The sequence below is a fragment of the Rhinoderma darwinii genome, chromosome 2 (assembly GCF_050947455.1).
Source record: "Rhinoderma darwinii isolate aRhiDar2 chromosome 2, aRhiDar2.hap1, whole genome shotgun sequence".
In the NCBI taxonomy this organism is placed as follows: Eukaryota; Metazoa; Chordata; class Amphibia; order Anura; family Rhinodermatidae; genus Rhinoderma; species Rhinoderma darwinii.
This window is the reverse complement of record NC_134688.1, coordinates 108,583,699-108,595,440: the sequence shown is the minus strand read 5'-3', so window position 1 is coordinate 108,595,440 and position 11,742 is coordinate 108,583,699. Positions and strand designations below refer to the sequence as shown.

Below are 11,742 nucleotides of genomic sequence, written 5' to 3'. Positions count from 1 at the left end.
TCGAGGTGTAAAACTTATTACGTCTGAAAATAGGCCATGTAAACATACCCTTCTTTGGAAGTTTTTTGAGCCGTTTACCATAGACTATTGAAAAAAGCTCCAGAAAAAGCCGTAAAAAACGCTGCCAAAATCGTAAGTGGGACAAAAAACTTCTGAAAATCAGGAGCTGTTTTCTCTTGAAAACAGCTCCGTATTTTGAGAAGTTTTTGACTGTGCGTGTGAACATACCCTTACACTTAGTTTTTTCCTTGTAAAAGTAGTAAAACATAGAAAAAACTATATATATTTGGCATCGCCGTAATCGGATTGACCCGCAGAATAAAGTTAACATGTTTTAATTGCACAGTGAATTCCGTAAAAACTAAGCGCAAAAAACAATGGCGGAATCAGTTTTTTCTAATTTTCTAACCCACAAATAATTGTTTTTCTGTTTCCTAGTACATTTTATGGGACAATAAATGGCGCTACGAAAAACTAGAACTCGTCCCGCAAAAATCGAGCTCTCATTGGAATATATTGACGGAAAAATGAAAAAGCTATGGCTTTTGGAAGGTGGGGAGGAAAAAACAAAAAAATTCAAATCTGAAAGTTGTTTACGACGGGAAGGGATTAAAGACATCGAACCTCAAACATTTTTTATTATATTACTGAGATCTTCTACATCTACATAGAGAACTCTTAAACTTTAGCACAATATAAGTATCATTTGAAAATACAGTGCCCATTATGTATTATGTATACCATATTTTGAACCCTCTTGAAATCCCAAATGTTCTCTTTTGTCCAAAATTAGCAATAGGGTAAGTCTGTCACTTGTGACGAACTAAAGGAAGTTAAATAATCCAGAGCTTCCTACCTTATGTCTCTGGTTTAGAGAAGTGTGTCTAAAGTTTGGTCTTTAACCCCGTCGTCTTTTCACTCCTCAAATGCCGCGATCATTATCGATTAAGTTGTTTACAGAGGGAGGGAGCTCCCTCTGTCACCCATCAGCAGCCCGCTGCATATGCAATTTCGGGCTTCCAATGGGGTGCCATGGCAGCCGGGGGCCTAACAAAGGTCTGCCCTAGCTATATACCTATTAGGACGTGTCAGAGTACAAAGTAAACCAAAGCATTATATCTGTGATCCAAAGATCGCATAGTGAAGTCCCCTAGTGGGACTGAAAGAATAAGTAATTATTGTGAAATAAAAATTACTAAAAAGGCAAACATTAAAAAAAAAAAAAAATGGTTTTAGGCCTCATTTACACGAGCGTGTGCGTTTTGCGCGCGTTTGTATTGCGTATGCACTGCGTATACGCAGCCTTGTTGCGTTTTAAACGCGCGCACGACTAGCGTTTGCATCGTGCGTAAAAAACGCAGAGGGGATTAGTGGGACGCCCGCCTACAAATAGGCCAGCTGGCCCAACCCCTGCTTGCTGGTAGAAATCTGTTTGCAAGCTTATTTCCGCCTCTGCAGAAACCACAGTGTTTGTTTTTCCCTTCAAATTGGAATCGCTTTGACACACAACTATTATGGCTTCGCCAGCACTGGCGCGTGTGCTTCTTCTCTGGATGATCTCACGTCGGTTTGGCCAGCGCCGACACATGCTGCAGCACCACACGCCTGGAAGAAGTCGCATTTGGGTTCAGCCACTTGTGGCCCAACGTACAATAAAAGGGCATTTCCATACCCTGTTTGAGGACTTACGCCGGCATCCCGAAAAATTTCAATCCTTCTGCCGCATGTCTGTGGCCACATTTGACCTTCTGCTTGAGCAAACTCGCTCTGGTCTCACCTTCCAGAATACGAACATGAGACGCTGCATTTCGCCCGAGGAACGTCTGCTTGTGACCTTGAGGTATGTATGAAGCTGCTATAACTTAGTCCATGCCGCTGTCTGCTTCACCAGCCCCCCACTAACATGTGTTCTTCCTTTCTTTTTCTTTCTCTTTATTTGCTAGATTTCTGGCCACAGGCAATAGTTATCATTCGTTGCATTTTGAATTTCTTTTGGGAGTGACCACCATTTCCTTAATTGTCATATCCACCAGTGTCGTGTTGTGGCAGAGGTTAAAGAGCACGGTCATGCCTCAGCCCACGACAGAACAGTGGCTAAGTATATCAGAGGGATTTCTTAGAGCTACTGAATTTCCAAATTGCATTGGTGCCCTTGACGGCAAACACATTCGTGTGAGAAAGCCCCCACGCAGTGGCTCGCAATACTATAACTACAAGCAGTATTTTTCTATGGTATTGTTAGCCTTGGCGGACACTAATTATTGTTTCACTATTGTTGACATTGGCTCGTATGGAAGCTCGGCAGATGCACGCATATTCCGTACATCAAGAATGGGGAAGCGACTCGTGAATAGGCGACTGGGGTTGCCGGAACCCTCCATCCTCCCGGGCTCCAGCGGGCCCCCAATCCCGTATGTAATCGTGGCAGATGAGGGGTTTGCACTCACAAGGCAAGTCATGCGTCCCTTTGCAAGAAGGGGCTTGGATGACCGTAGGCGCATGTTCAATCTCCGCCTGGGCAGAGCTCGGCGATGTGTGGAATGTGCCTTTGGCATTATGTCGAACAGGTGGCGTGTCTTTCTGTCAACAATGCAATTGTCCATGCATAATGTCACACGTGTTATCCAAGCGGGTGTAGTTCTGCATAACTTCTGCCGCATTAATGATGCAAACTTTGATGCTGACTATATCCTAACACATGCAGACACCACTGACAATGTCCCGGTGATTCCTCTCGGCCGATCTGTCTCCTCCGGCCTTCAAGTTCGTGATACTTTGGCGGCATATTTTGAGTGCCCATCTGGACCAGCACCGTGGGGGGCTGATGACCTGTGAAGGGGTGAATGTTCTTTTGACGCTTCACTACCCACCTGAGATGTGGGCATTTTTTGTTTTGATTATTTTGGGGGTTGGGGTTGGGGTAGGGACTCGCAAAACATGAGGACCCTTGACGCGGGTTGCGAGCTTATATCTCTCGGGGTTTGAGCAGGACTTTACACAGTTGCCGACTTACTTTGCCCATATATCCTGTTGTGCGGACTCCAGTTAGGGAAGTCCAATTGCAAGTGTACTTATTTTGCTTCAGGGCCCATGGCAGGACCTAAACTTTGCAATCCCTTTCAAGCCATGTCAAACCCCGAGAGATTAACTAAAACCTCATATCACATGCCCATGCATTGGTCCAAAAGGCCAGAAGTGTGTGAGAGTGTAGGCTAAGGAAATGTGTGGCAAACCTTGTGTTGTGTGGTCTAAATGATTAATAAAACGAAATCAAACCATTACCCATAATTTTTTTTATTTAGGGATTCGGACCAATCCCAAATTTTGGGGACAAAAACTTAGACACCAACATGGTGTAACGAAATACAAAATAAAAACATGATCCCACAACATACGTGGCCAGGCCTGCACCACACACAACAGTGCCGTTCAAATATATTGGCACCAACACACTCAGAGGTGTTGGTATAGTTGTCCTGGGGAGGCATATGCCTGCATTTCAGCACCACTATGCTGGACCTGGAGCTGGGTAGGTTGTTCCTGGCCAGCATAGTGGTGCTGATGTGGTGGGTGGAATGTGGGCCCTGCGAAGTGGGGAGCCATAGGGCGCATGTATGGATGCGGACGGGCCATCTGGGGAACAGGGTGGAATTGGCCAGGCACCTGGGCCGTGGGTGGCGGCATGTAATTATTTCGCCACTGCTCTATTGCCGTGAAACACATATGGGGATTGTGTGGCGGTCTGCAAGCGTCGATCAATGTGACGATCGACGCCTGCAGACGGCCCATAAGGTCCATCGGCACCAGGCGTAGGAGGGGGACAATGCTGCGGCCGAAGGCATCATTGCCATCCTCCTCTGCGGCTCGCCTCAGATAGTCCAGTACCCGCGTATCCACCTGGGCAGATGTGGAGGGCTGTGGGGCACGAACACGCCGACTGCGGGCTCGCACGGGCCGCTCCTGGGCTGGAGAGGCAACCGGCCGTTCTGACTGGCCTGGTGCGGGCTCCTGGGGTGTCGGCTCGGGGCTGGGTGGCAGGATATTGGGAGCAGGGGGTTCGGCCACAGACTCCCCCACGTCAGTCTCCTCTGCTGTGTCCTCCAAATTGTCGGTGGTTCTACAAGGAGCAAAAAAAGTATGAGTACAATATCTAACATTGCCCACAACAACACGTTGGCAGACAGGACCTGGGCAAATACACATTACACTCATGCAACGACATAAATGCTTACGTGCGCATATCCATGATGTCCTTCAGGAACATCAGCTGCTTAGTATAAATGTAGGGCCGTTTGCGAGATGCCCCATCTCCGCTGCGTCCCTTGTCACCCATCTCTCGCCTGAATTGATCACGGCAGCTCCGCCACCGTGTCTTGATATCTTGGACTGGTGGATGTAACAAAAACATAACACGCCATCAGAACTATCACCTCTCACTACAAAATGAAGGGCCCTGCAATGGCAATGCGGTGGGACGTGGGGAAGCACCTGCTCCACCAAAGTTTCTCGTGCTAATGAGCGCAATACACATACAGGGCCCAGGTTTTCGATAGGCATGACAGGCATTGACAGAAAATGCCAGGTACTCACCCAACCGAGTGCGGTCACGGGTTCGGCCAGTCTCCCACTCTTGCCCAAAGAGGTTTTTGGCCACCAACTCCCATGCGTCCTCCTTCACCGTCCTGTTATGATACTCCTCACATCTGGTATCCCATATCGCTGGATGCTCCTGGACAAAAAGTATGAGGTGCTCCACATCCATCCCGCGCGGCATGGCTGTAGTATATGGCTGTGAAACGCTCCAAACTATCCGCACACAACTCTCCTGGCACTGGCTAGACTTGCCCCCTCGCACTTGAAAGGCAGGCACTTCCTGGTTTGGAGTAGCTTTGTGTAGCTTTATAGACTAATTAGAATGGACATAACAGCTCTTGCGTGTTTTTCGCGCATGCAACGCAGGACCGTCCGTGTGGCATGCGTTGTTTTCACGCACCCATTGAAGTCAATGGGTGCGTGTTGCGTGAAAAACGCAAGAATATAGAACATGTCGTGAGTTTTACGCAACGCACTCACGCAGCGCAAAATACACGCATCGTCTAAACAGCCCCATAGACTATTATAGGTGCGTACAACACGCGTGAAAAGCACGCGCGTCGCACGCGCGTATAATACGCTCGTGTAAATGAGGCCTTGTTTAGTAAAACTGTAAAAATAAAATTATATCCGCCCCCCCCAAAAAAGTTAATAAATAAATTCTATATACCCCAAAACGGTGCTATTGAAAAATACAACTCATCCCGCAAAAAAAAAAAGTCCTCATACAGCCATGTCCATGTGAAAATAAAAAAGTCATAGCACTTTGAATATGACAATGGAAAAACTACAAAAATTGCTTGGACATTAGGGCCCAGAATGCATGCAGGGGGAAGGGGTTAAAGTCATGTTTTCAGGGTCTCCCATTGGCAATTAATGATGCAGTTACCTTGATTATATCACCTGTGCGGCATTTAGGAAATCCAGCCTATTGGGGATACTTTTGGACTGGCGTTGAGAAATCCTGTATAGAGATATGATCAGATCTGAGCATATATGGTTTTAGGGTATGTTCACACGGAAACGCAAAATACGTCTGAAATTACAGAGCTGTTTTCAGGCGAAAACAGCTCATGAATTTCAGACGTTTTTGCAAGTGCCCGCGTTTTTCGCGGCATCCATTACGGACGTAATTTGAGCTGTTTTTCATTGGAGTGAATGAAAAATGGCTCCAATTAAATCCCAAGAAGTGTCCTGCACTTCTTTGACGCGGGCGTAATTTTACGCGCCGTCTTTTGACAGCGACACGTAAAATTACACCTCGTCTGAACAGAACATCGTAAGACCCATTGCAAGCAATGGGCAGATGTTTGCCGACGTATTGGAGCCGTTTTTTCAGGCGTAATTTGAGGCGTAAAACACCTCCATTACGTCTGAAAATAGGTTGTGTGCACATACCCTTATAGTTTGACTGCTGTTCAGCAATATCAAAATTAATGCAGGGTTTGTCCTAATAAACAGAAGACCCACTTGGTTTGCCACTTGATTCATTCTTCGGTTCTACATTCAACTATGTGCTCAGACAAACTAAGAAAGTTTCCTTAGTTGCTTACTTGTTATATTAAATAAAAAATAGAAAAATTGAGAAAGTTTAGATGTAAGAGCACCATGTATAGATGCTGGCTTCAGCTGTGCCGTTTCCCCGGGTGCAATGGGCAGACAATGGGCTGCATCGGCAAAAGCAGGACAATCCAAAACAAAAATGGTAGTAATCCAGCACTCCAGATGTATCGGTAAAGACTTGAAACTTATTGATTCCTTAAAGTCCATAGTGACATGTCAGAAGTTTTGATTGGTGGGAGTCCGAGCACTGAGACACCCATCAATCGTTTAAACAAAGCATCAGAAGTGCTTGTGTGAGCGCTCAGCCGCTTTGTTTGTGTTTGGCTTTTTTCGGAAATCAATGTAGCGGTGTACGGACTCATTAGAAAGTCTCACGAAGTGGCTGAGCGCTTACACGAACACTTCTGCCGCTTAATTTTAGCGATTGATGGGGTCTCAAGTGCTCGGACCCCCATCAATCAAAACTTCTGACATGTCACTATGACATGTCAGAAGTTTGTTGAACGTTTAGTTACCCTTTAAAAATACATGTCCAATAAGGAGGAAGCAATGGTTAAAATGGCTTACAAGTTCCAGACCTGTGTAACACTACGGTCCTTATATACAGCCTACATGGTCTCACTGAAAAGACAAGTTTAAAAACCAATACCATTGTAAAGGATCTGCCAGGCACAACTTCTGTGTATATATAGGTAATCAGTCTGCACCTGAGTCTATGTCTCTGAGACTGACTCCATCTTCCACCACTCAGGATGGCAGGCTTAGGAGTGGGAGAGCCCATCGCAGCCTGGCCAGACGGAGCTAGCTCCCGCCCTCTGTCTATTTATACCTGCCTTTCCTGTTCCTCCTTTGCTTGTGATTCTTCTCGTGTGGTTTCCTGGCCCAGCTACAGCTTCTACTATTTGATCCTGCTCCACACTGACCCTGGCTTACTGACTACTCTCCTGCCCTGCGTTTGGTACCTCGTGCTCTCCTGGTTTGACTCGGCTCGTTCACCACTCTTGTTGCTCACGGTGTTGCCGTGGGCAACTGCCCCATTTCCCTTAGCTTTGTGTACCCTTGTCTGTTTGTCTCGTGCACTTACTGAGCGTAGGAACCGCCGCCCAGTTGTACCCCGTCGCCTAGGGCGGGTCGTTGCAAGTAGGCAGGGACAGAGTGGCGAGTAGATTAGGGCTCACTTGTCCGTTTCCCTACCCCTATCATTACAACCATGTACAAAAATCCTCCTCCTTCTATCCTACACACGTGTCATTAAAGAGTTAGCCTAGAGTGGTTGATTAAATAGACCATAGGCCCTGGGCTGTTCCACAAACTTGGGCCCCCCTCCCCCACTGTCGCTCTGCGATGTCTATAGTGAACACCACCTTTCTGTGAGAGCATTAAACAAATGGGTGTTACGATTCCTCTTGTCAGAGGGCTGTGTCCCTACATACTGACAGTCTCCAACATTCACTGACAGTATCACACTGTGTAGGGACACAACCTCTTGACAATGGGAATGGTAACACACATTTGTCTATTAGTCCTGGGTACACAAAGACTTTATGTGGAATACAAGGATTTCCTACAACAGACATGTCAGGAGAGGGGACAGATCCTCTATACATCCAGTGACTCACAAGTGATGTCTTCTCTGATGGGAGTTGTTCTCTTTTCTTCTACATCTGACACAGACCATTATGGCGACTTCTCCTGATGAGACACCTTTGCCCCGTGCTTCTGCAGCTATTTACAGCCTCCATAGAAACACAAAAATTCAGGCACCAAGGCCCAGAAGCATACATTAAAGGGGCTGTCTGGGCAGGGACCGTTTTTTCATACTGGTGACCTATTGATGTGCCCGGACAACCCCTTTTACTCAGACTAATAAATTAGAATACATGCAGACCTAAGACCACTAAACTATTTCAGTCCCCAGACCAGACCCCCCCTAAACAAATACAGACCCTAGAACCAGCACCCTAAATACATACAGACCCCAGAACAAGCACCCTAAATAAATACAGACCCCAGAACAAGCACCCTAAATACAGACCCAGGATCAGACTCCTAAATACATACCCCAGACCTGACCCCCTAAACTAATAATAACCCCAGACCTGACTCCCTAAACTAATACAGACCACAGACCAGACCCCGTAAACTAATACGGACCCCAGAACAGTCCCCCTAAATACAGACCTCATAAACTAATAGAGAGCATACCCCTAAATACAGACACCAGACCTGACCCCCTAAACTAATACTGACCCCAGACCAGGCCCCCTACATACAGACCCCAGACAAGCAGTAAAAGACTGAATTCAATGAAATGCTCAGCCCTTAGTCAGTCTTCTACTGCTTGTCTGTATGTTTATTACCCTGCACATAAACCAATCACGTTCTCCGAATATTCACAGCGCAACCAATCTGAAAGTTTACAGTGCTTGGAAATAAGTGACTGAGGCAGAAGAGGATGGAGGCACAGCCTTATATAGTGGATCGAGCGGGTTCCCCAGCAGCATTTAAAAAAACAGGATCCTGACCTGTCCACAGAGTTTAAGGCAGCACAGAGTATTTCAGGAGATGAGCGTGCGGATCTTGTGCGGCGTGGTGACTTGCCAATCATGTGAAGGTGTTATTGAGGACAGGAGTGGAGGAGAGTTAACAGACTGAGAGCTACGTAATGGTAAGAGCAGAGTTCACAGCAGCACAGAATATTTCAGGAGAGGAGCGTGCAGATGTTGAGGAGTGTATGACGCTGACTGGTTACTGATTGGTCAGCGTCATACGTCATACACATAAACACGCCCAGTTAAAAACACAATACACACCCAGTTGGACATAACGAAAAAAAAAACGCCCAGTTGTCCATTTCAAAGCTCATTTGCATAAATATAAAATAGCTCATAACTTGGCCAAAAATGAACGTTTTTTAAAAAAAAACAAAACGTTACTGTTCTCTACATTGCAGCGCCGATCACATGCAATAGGAGATAGGGGTTTGAGAATCTGGTGACAGAGCCTCTTTAATTATACAATTTTGGTGTATATGCGATGTTTTGATTACTTTTTATTCTATTTTTTGTGGGAGATGAGGTGACCAAAAAATAGAAAATTTGGCGTTTACATTTTTTTTTACGGTGTTCACTGTCCGGGTTAAATAATGATATATTGTAATAGTTCAGACTTTTACATATGCGGCGATACCAATTTTTTTTTTCTTTTTTTACAATGCTCTAGGAGGAAATTGGAAAAGAAGGGTTTTTTGAACTTTTAATATATATTTTTTTTACATAAAAAACAACTTTATTTTACTAATTTTTACTTTTTTATTAGTCCCCCAAGGGCACTTCAACCAGCGATTGCTTGCACTATATACTGCAATTGTAATGACGGGGGTAGGGAAACAGACAAGTGAGCCCTAATCTACCCGCCACTCAGTCCCTGCCTACTTGCAACGACCCGCCCTAGGCGACGGGGTACAACTGGGCGACAATCCCTACGCTCAATAAGTGCACGACAGACAAACAGACAAGGGTACACAGAAGCTAAGGGAAATGGGGCAGTTGCCCACGGCAACACCGTGAGCAACAAGAGTGGTGAACGAGCCGAGTCAAACCAGGAGTGTACGAGGTACCAAACGCAGAGCAGGAGAGTAGTGAACAAGCCGAGTCAAACCAAGAGTGTACGAGGTACCAAACGCAGAGCAGGAGAGTAGTCAGCAAGCCAGGGTCAATATGAAGCAGGGACAAATAGTTCAAGAATCTGCAGCAGGGCCAGGAAACCAACAGAGCAGAATCACAAGCAAGGAGGAACAGGAAAGGCAGGTATAAATAGACAGAGGGCGGGAACTAGCTCCGTCTGGCCAGGCTGTGATAGGCTCTCCCACTCCTGAGCCTGCCATCCTGAGTGGTGGAAGATGGAGTCAGTCTCACAGACATAGAAGCAGGTGCAGACTGATTACCCATGGGCGTTGACACAGAAACTGTGCCTGGCAGATCCTTTCCAGCAATACTAATGTATTGCATTATATCGTCTTTCTGACAGGTTTCTATTAAGCCCTGCCAGAGAATAGGTGCACAAAGATGGCAGACCTGGGGGCCTTTATTAGGCCCCCAGGCTGCCATAGCAACCATCGTCACCCCATGATTGCATTGCAGGGAGGCGCGTTGAGCTGCTAGAGAGGGTCGCCCCCCTCTTTCTAACTATTTAAATGACGTGGTCGCTATGGCATTTAACGGGATAAACTAGCGGGATCACGCTCGAGCGCGATCCCGCTCGTTACTGTGAAGTGTCGGCTGTAATATACCACCTACTGCACCCCCTGCTACTCCCCTGATGGTGCCTACATTGTAGGAAATGTCCTGTCAAATGAGCAGAAAGGTTTACATGAACATGATACTAAAAGTTATATTGTGTATAAATTCCAAATTAAACGACTAATTATTATGTGATTCTGTTTCATCATCTCACTTTCAGTTGGATATAAGAATTGGGGAAGGTTCATCTCTGTCAAGTTATTAAGAAATGACACAAAACATGTTTGCATGCTTATTCGAAAAGTGACCATTAGATTATTAAAGAGTTTCTCAAGTTATAGAAAACATGTTTAACTGTCTTAAAAGGTCTATACATTGTGACCTTCACCAATTGCGAAATCAAAGGGGTTGCACCACTCCGCAGATTGCCATGCCTCTCTGGCTACCGGCAACTCCAATGAGGCCAAAGAGCAGTGTTCTGCAAAGTAACCCGGTCACTTTCTTAAAGCTGGATGGATAAACACAGCTGCTGTTTGGGTATGGATCCATGCTTCTAGAATGTGTTATGCAACCACCACTATTGGGTCTCAGGGCCTTAGTATGAGACTTCTGAAGCCAACCATGTGCCATTTATAATATTGGTGTCTTCTTATGTGGCAGAAGGGCCATTGGGCCCCTTTAGGCACAAGGCCCAAACGTAACTGCTACCTCTGCACCCCTTATAGCTACTCTACTAGTGGGTGTTTTCCTCTAATGCACAATCGCTTTCCCCATGCCTGTTGAGTGGACGGGCTCTTCCAGTGTCTTGCACTATTTGCTCTGTGCCAGTCAGATGTAATCACCCTGTTGCTCTTCTTCCCTTTCACACAAATACTGAGTGAGATGTTGCAGCTGCATTCCCCTCCTCTCCTTCCGGTTTCCAATTTGTAATGAGTTTTGGAAGCTGAGAAGTTTTCTGAACATTTACGGAAAACCTGCAGACTAGGAAAAGGGAAATAAAGGCTGCCGGTAGGTAAGAAATATGTCCCTTTCTGCTGAGAAAATATATTACATAGTTTTATGTATTCACATGTACTGCTGATTTATAATGGAGTCAGTATAAGAAGACAAAAGCTTTTCAGAAGACATGTAAGGAATCCTTGTGTATAGCAGCCTGGCAACATATTTTGAGCTTCCATTTAAAAAAGGCAATTGTGACGTGCAGAATGATAATGCTTATATGCGCTTAGTTAATAATGGGATTGGTCACTTTCTAAATATTAATAAGATATGCTCTAACATAACTTTGTAGGATGTCTGCAGAAAGAGTGCATCCCCTGCCCGAACTGTAACTTGCGCTGTTAGA

The 11,742-nt window shown here is 45.7% G+C and overlaps 1 protein-coding gene across 1 annotated transcript; it reads right to left on the bottom strand.

Moving 5' to 3' along the window:
* Nucleotides 1-3,410: 3,410 nt before the first annotated feature.
* Nucleotides 3,411-4,358, bottom strand: LOC142740756 (uncharacterized). The gene is made up of 2 exons (XM_075850177.1): nt 4,233-4,358; nt 3,411-4,117 (listed from the first exon to the last, which is right to left on the bottom strand). The coding sequence occupies exons 1-2, from the start codon at nt 4,331-4,333 to the stop codon at nt 3,454-3,456; spliced, it is 765 nt and encodes a 254-aa protein (XP_075706292.1). The 5' UTR covers nt 4,334-4,358; the 3' UTR covers nt 3,411-3,453.
* Between the last annotated feature and the right edge of the window lie 7,384 nt (nt 4,359-11,742).

Bases quoted from the DNA above. Each gene is read 5' to 3' on its own strand.
- LOC142740756 (XM_075850177.1), bottom strand. From the start codon at position 4,333: ATGGGTGACAAGGGACGCAGCGGAGATGGGGCATCTCGCAAACGGCCC. The intron at 4,118-4,232 runs GTAAGCATTTAT...TGCTCCTTGTAG, and splicing joins GACATCATGGATATGCGCAC to AACCACCGACAATTTGGAGG.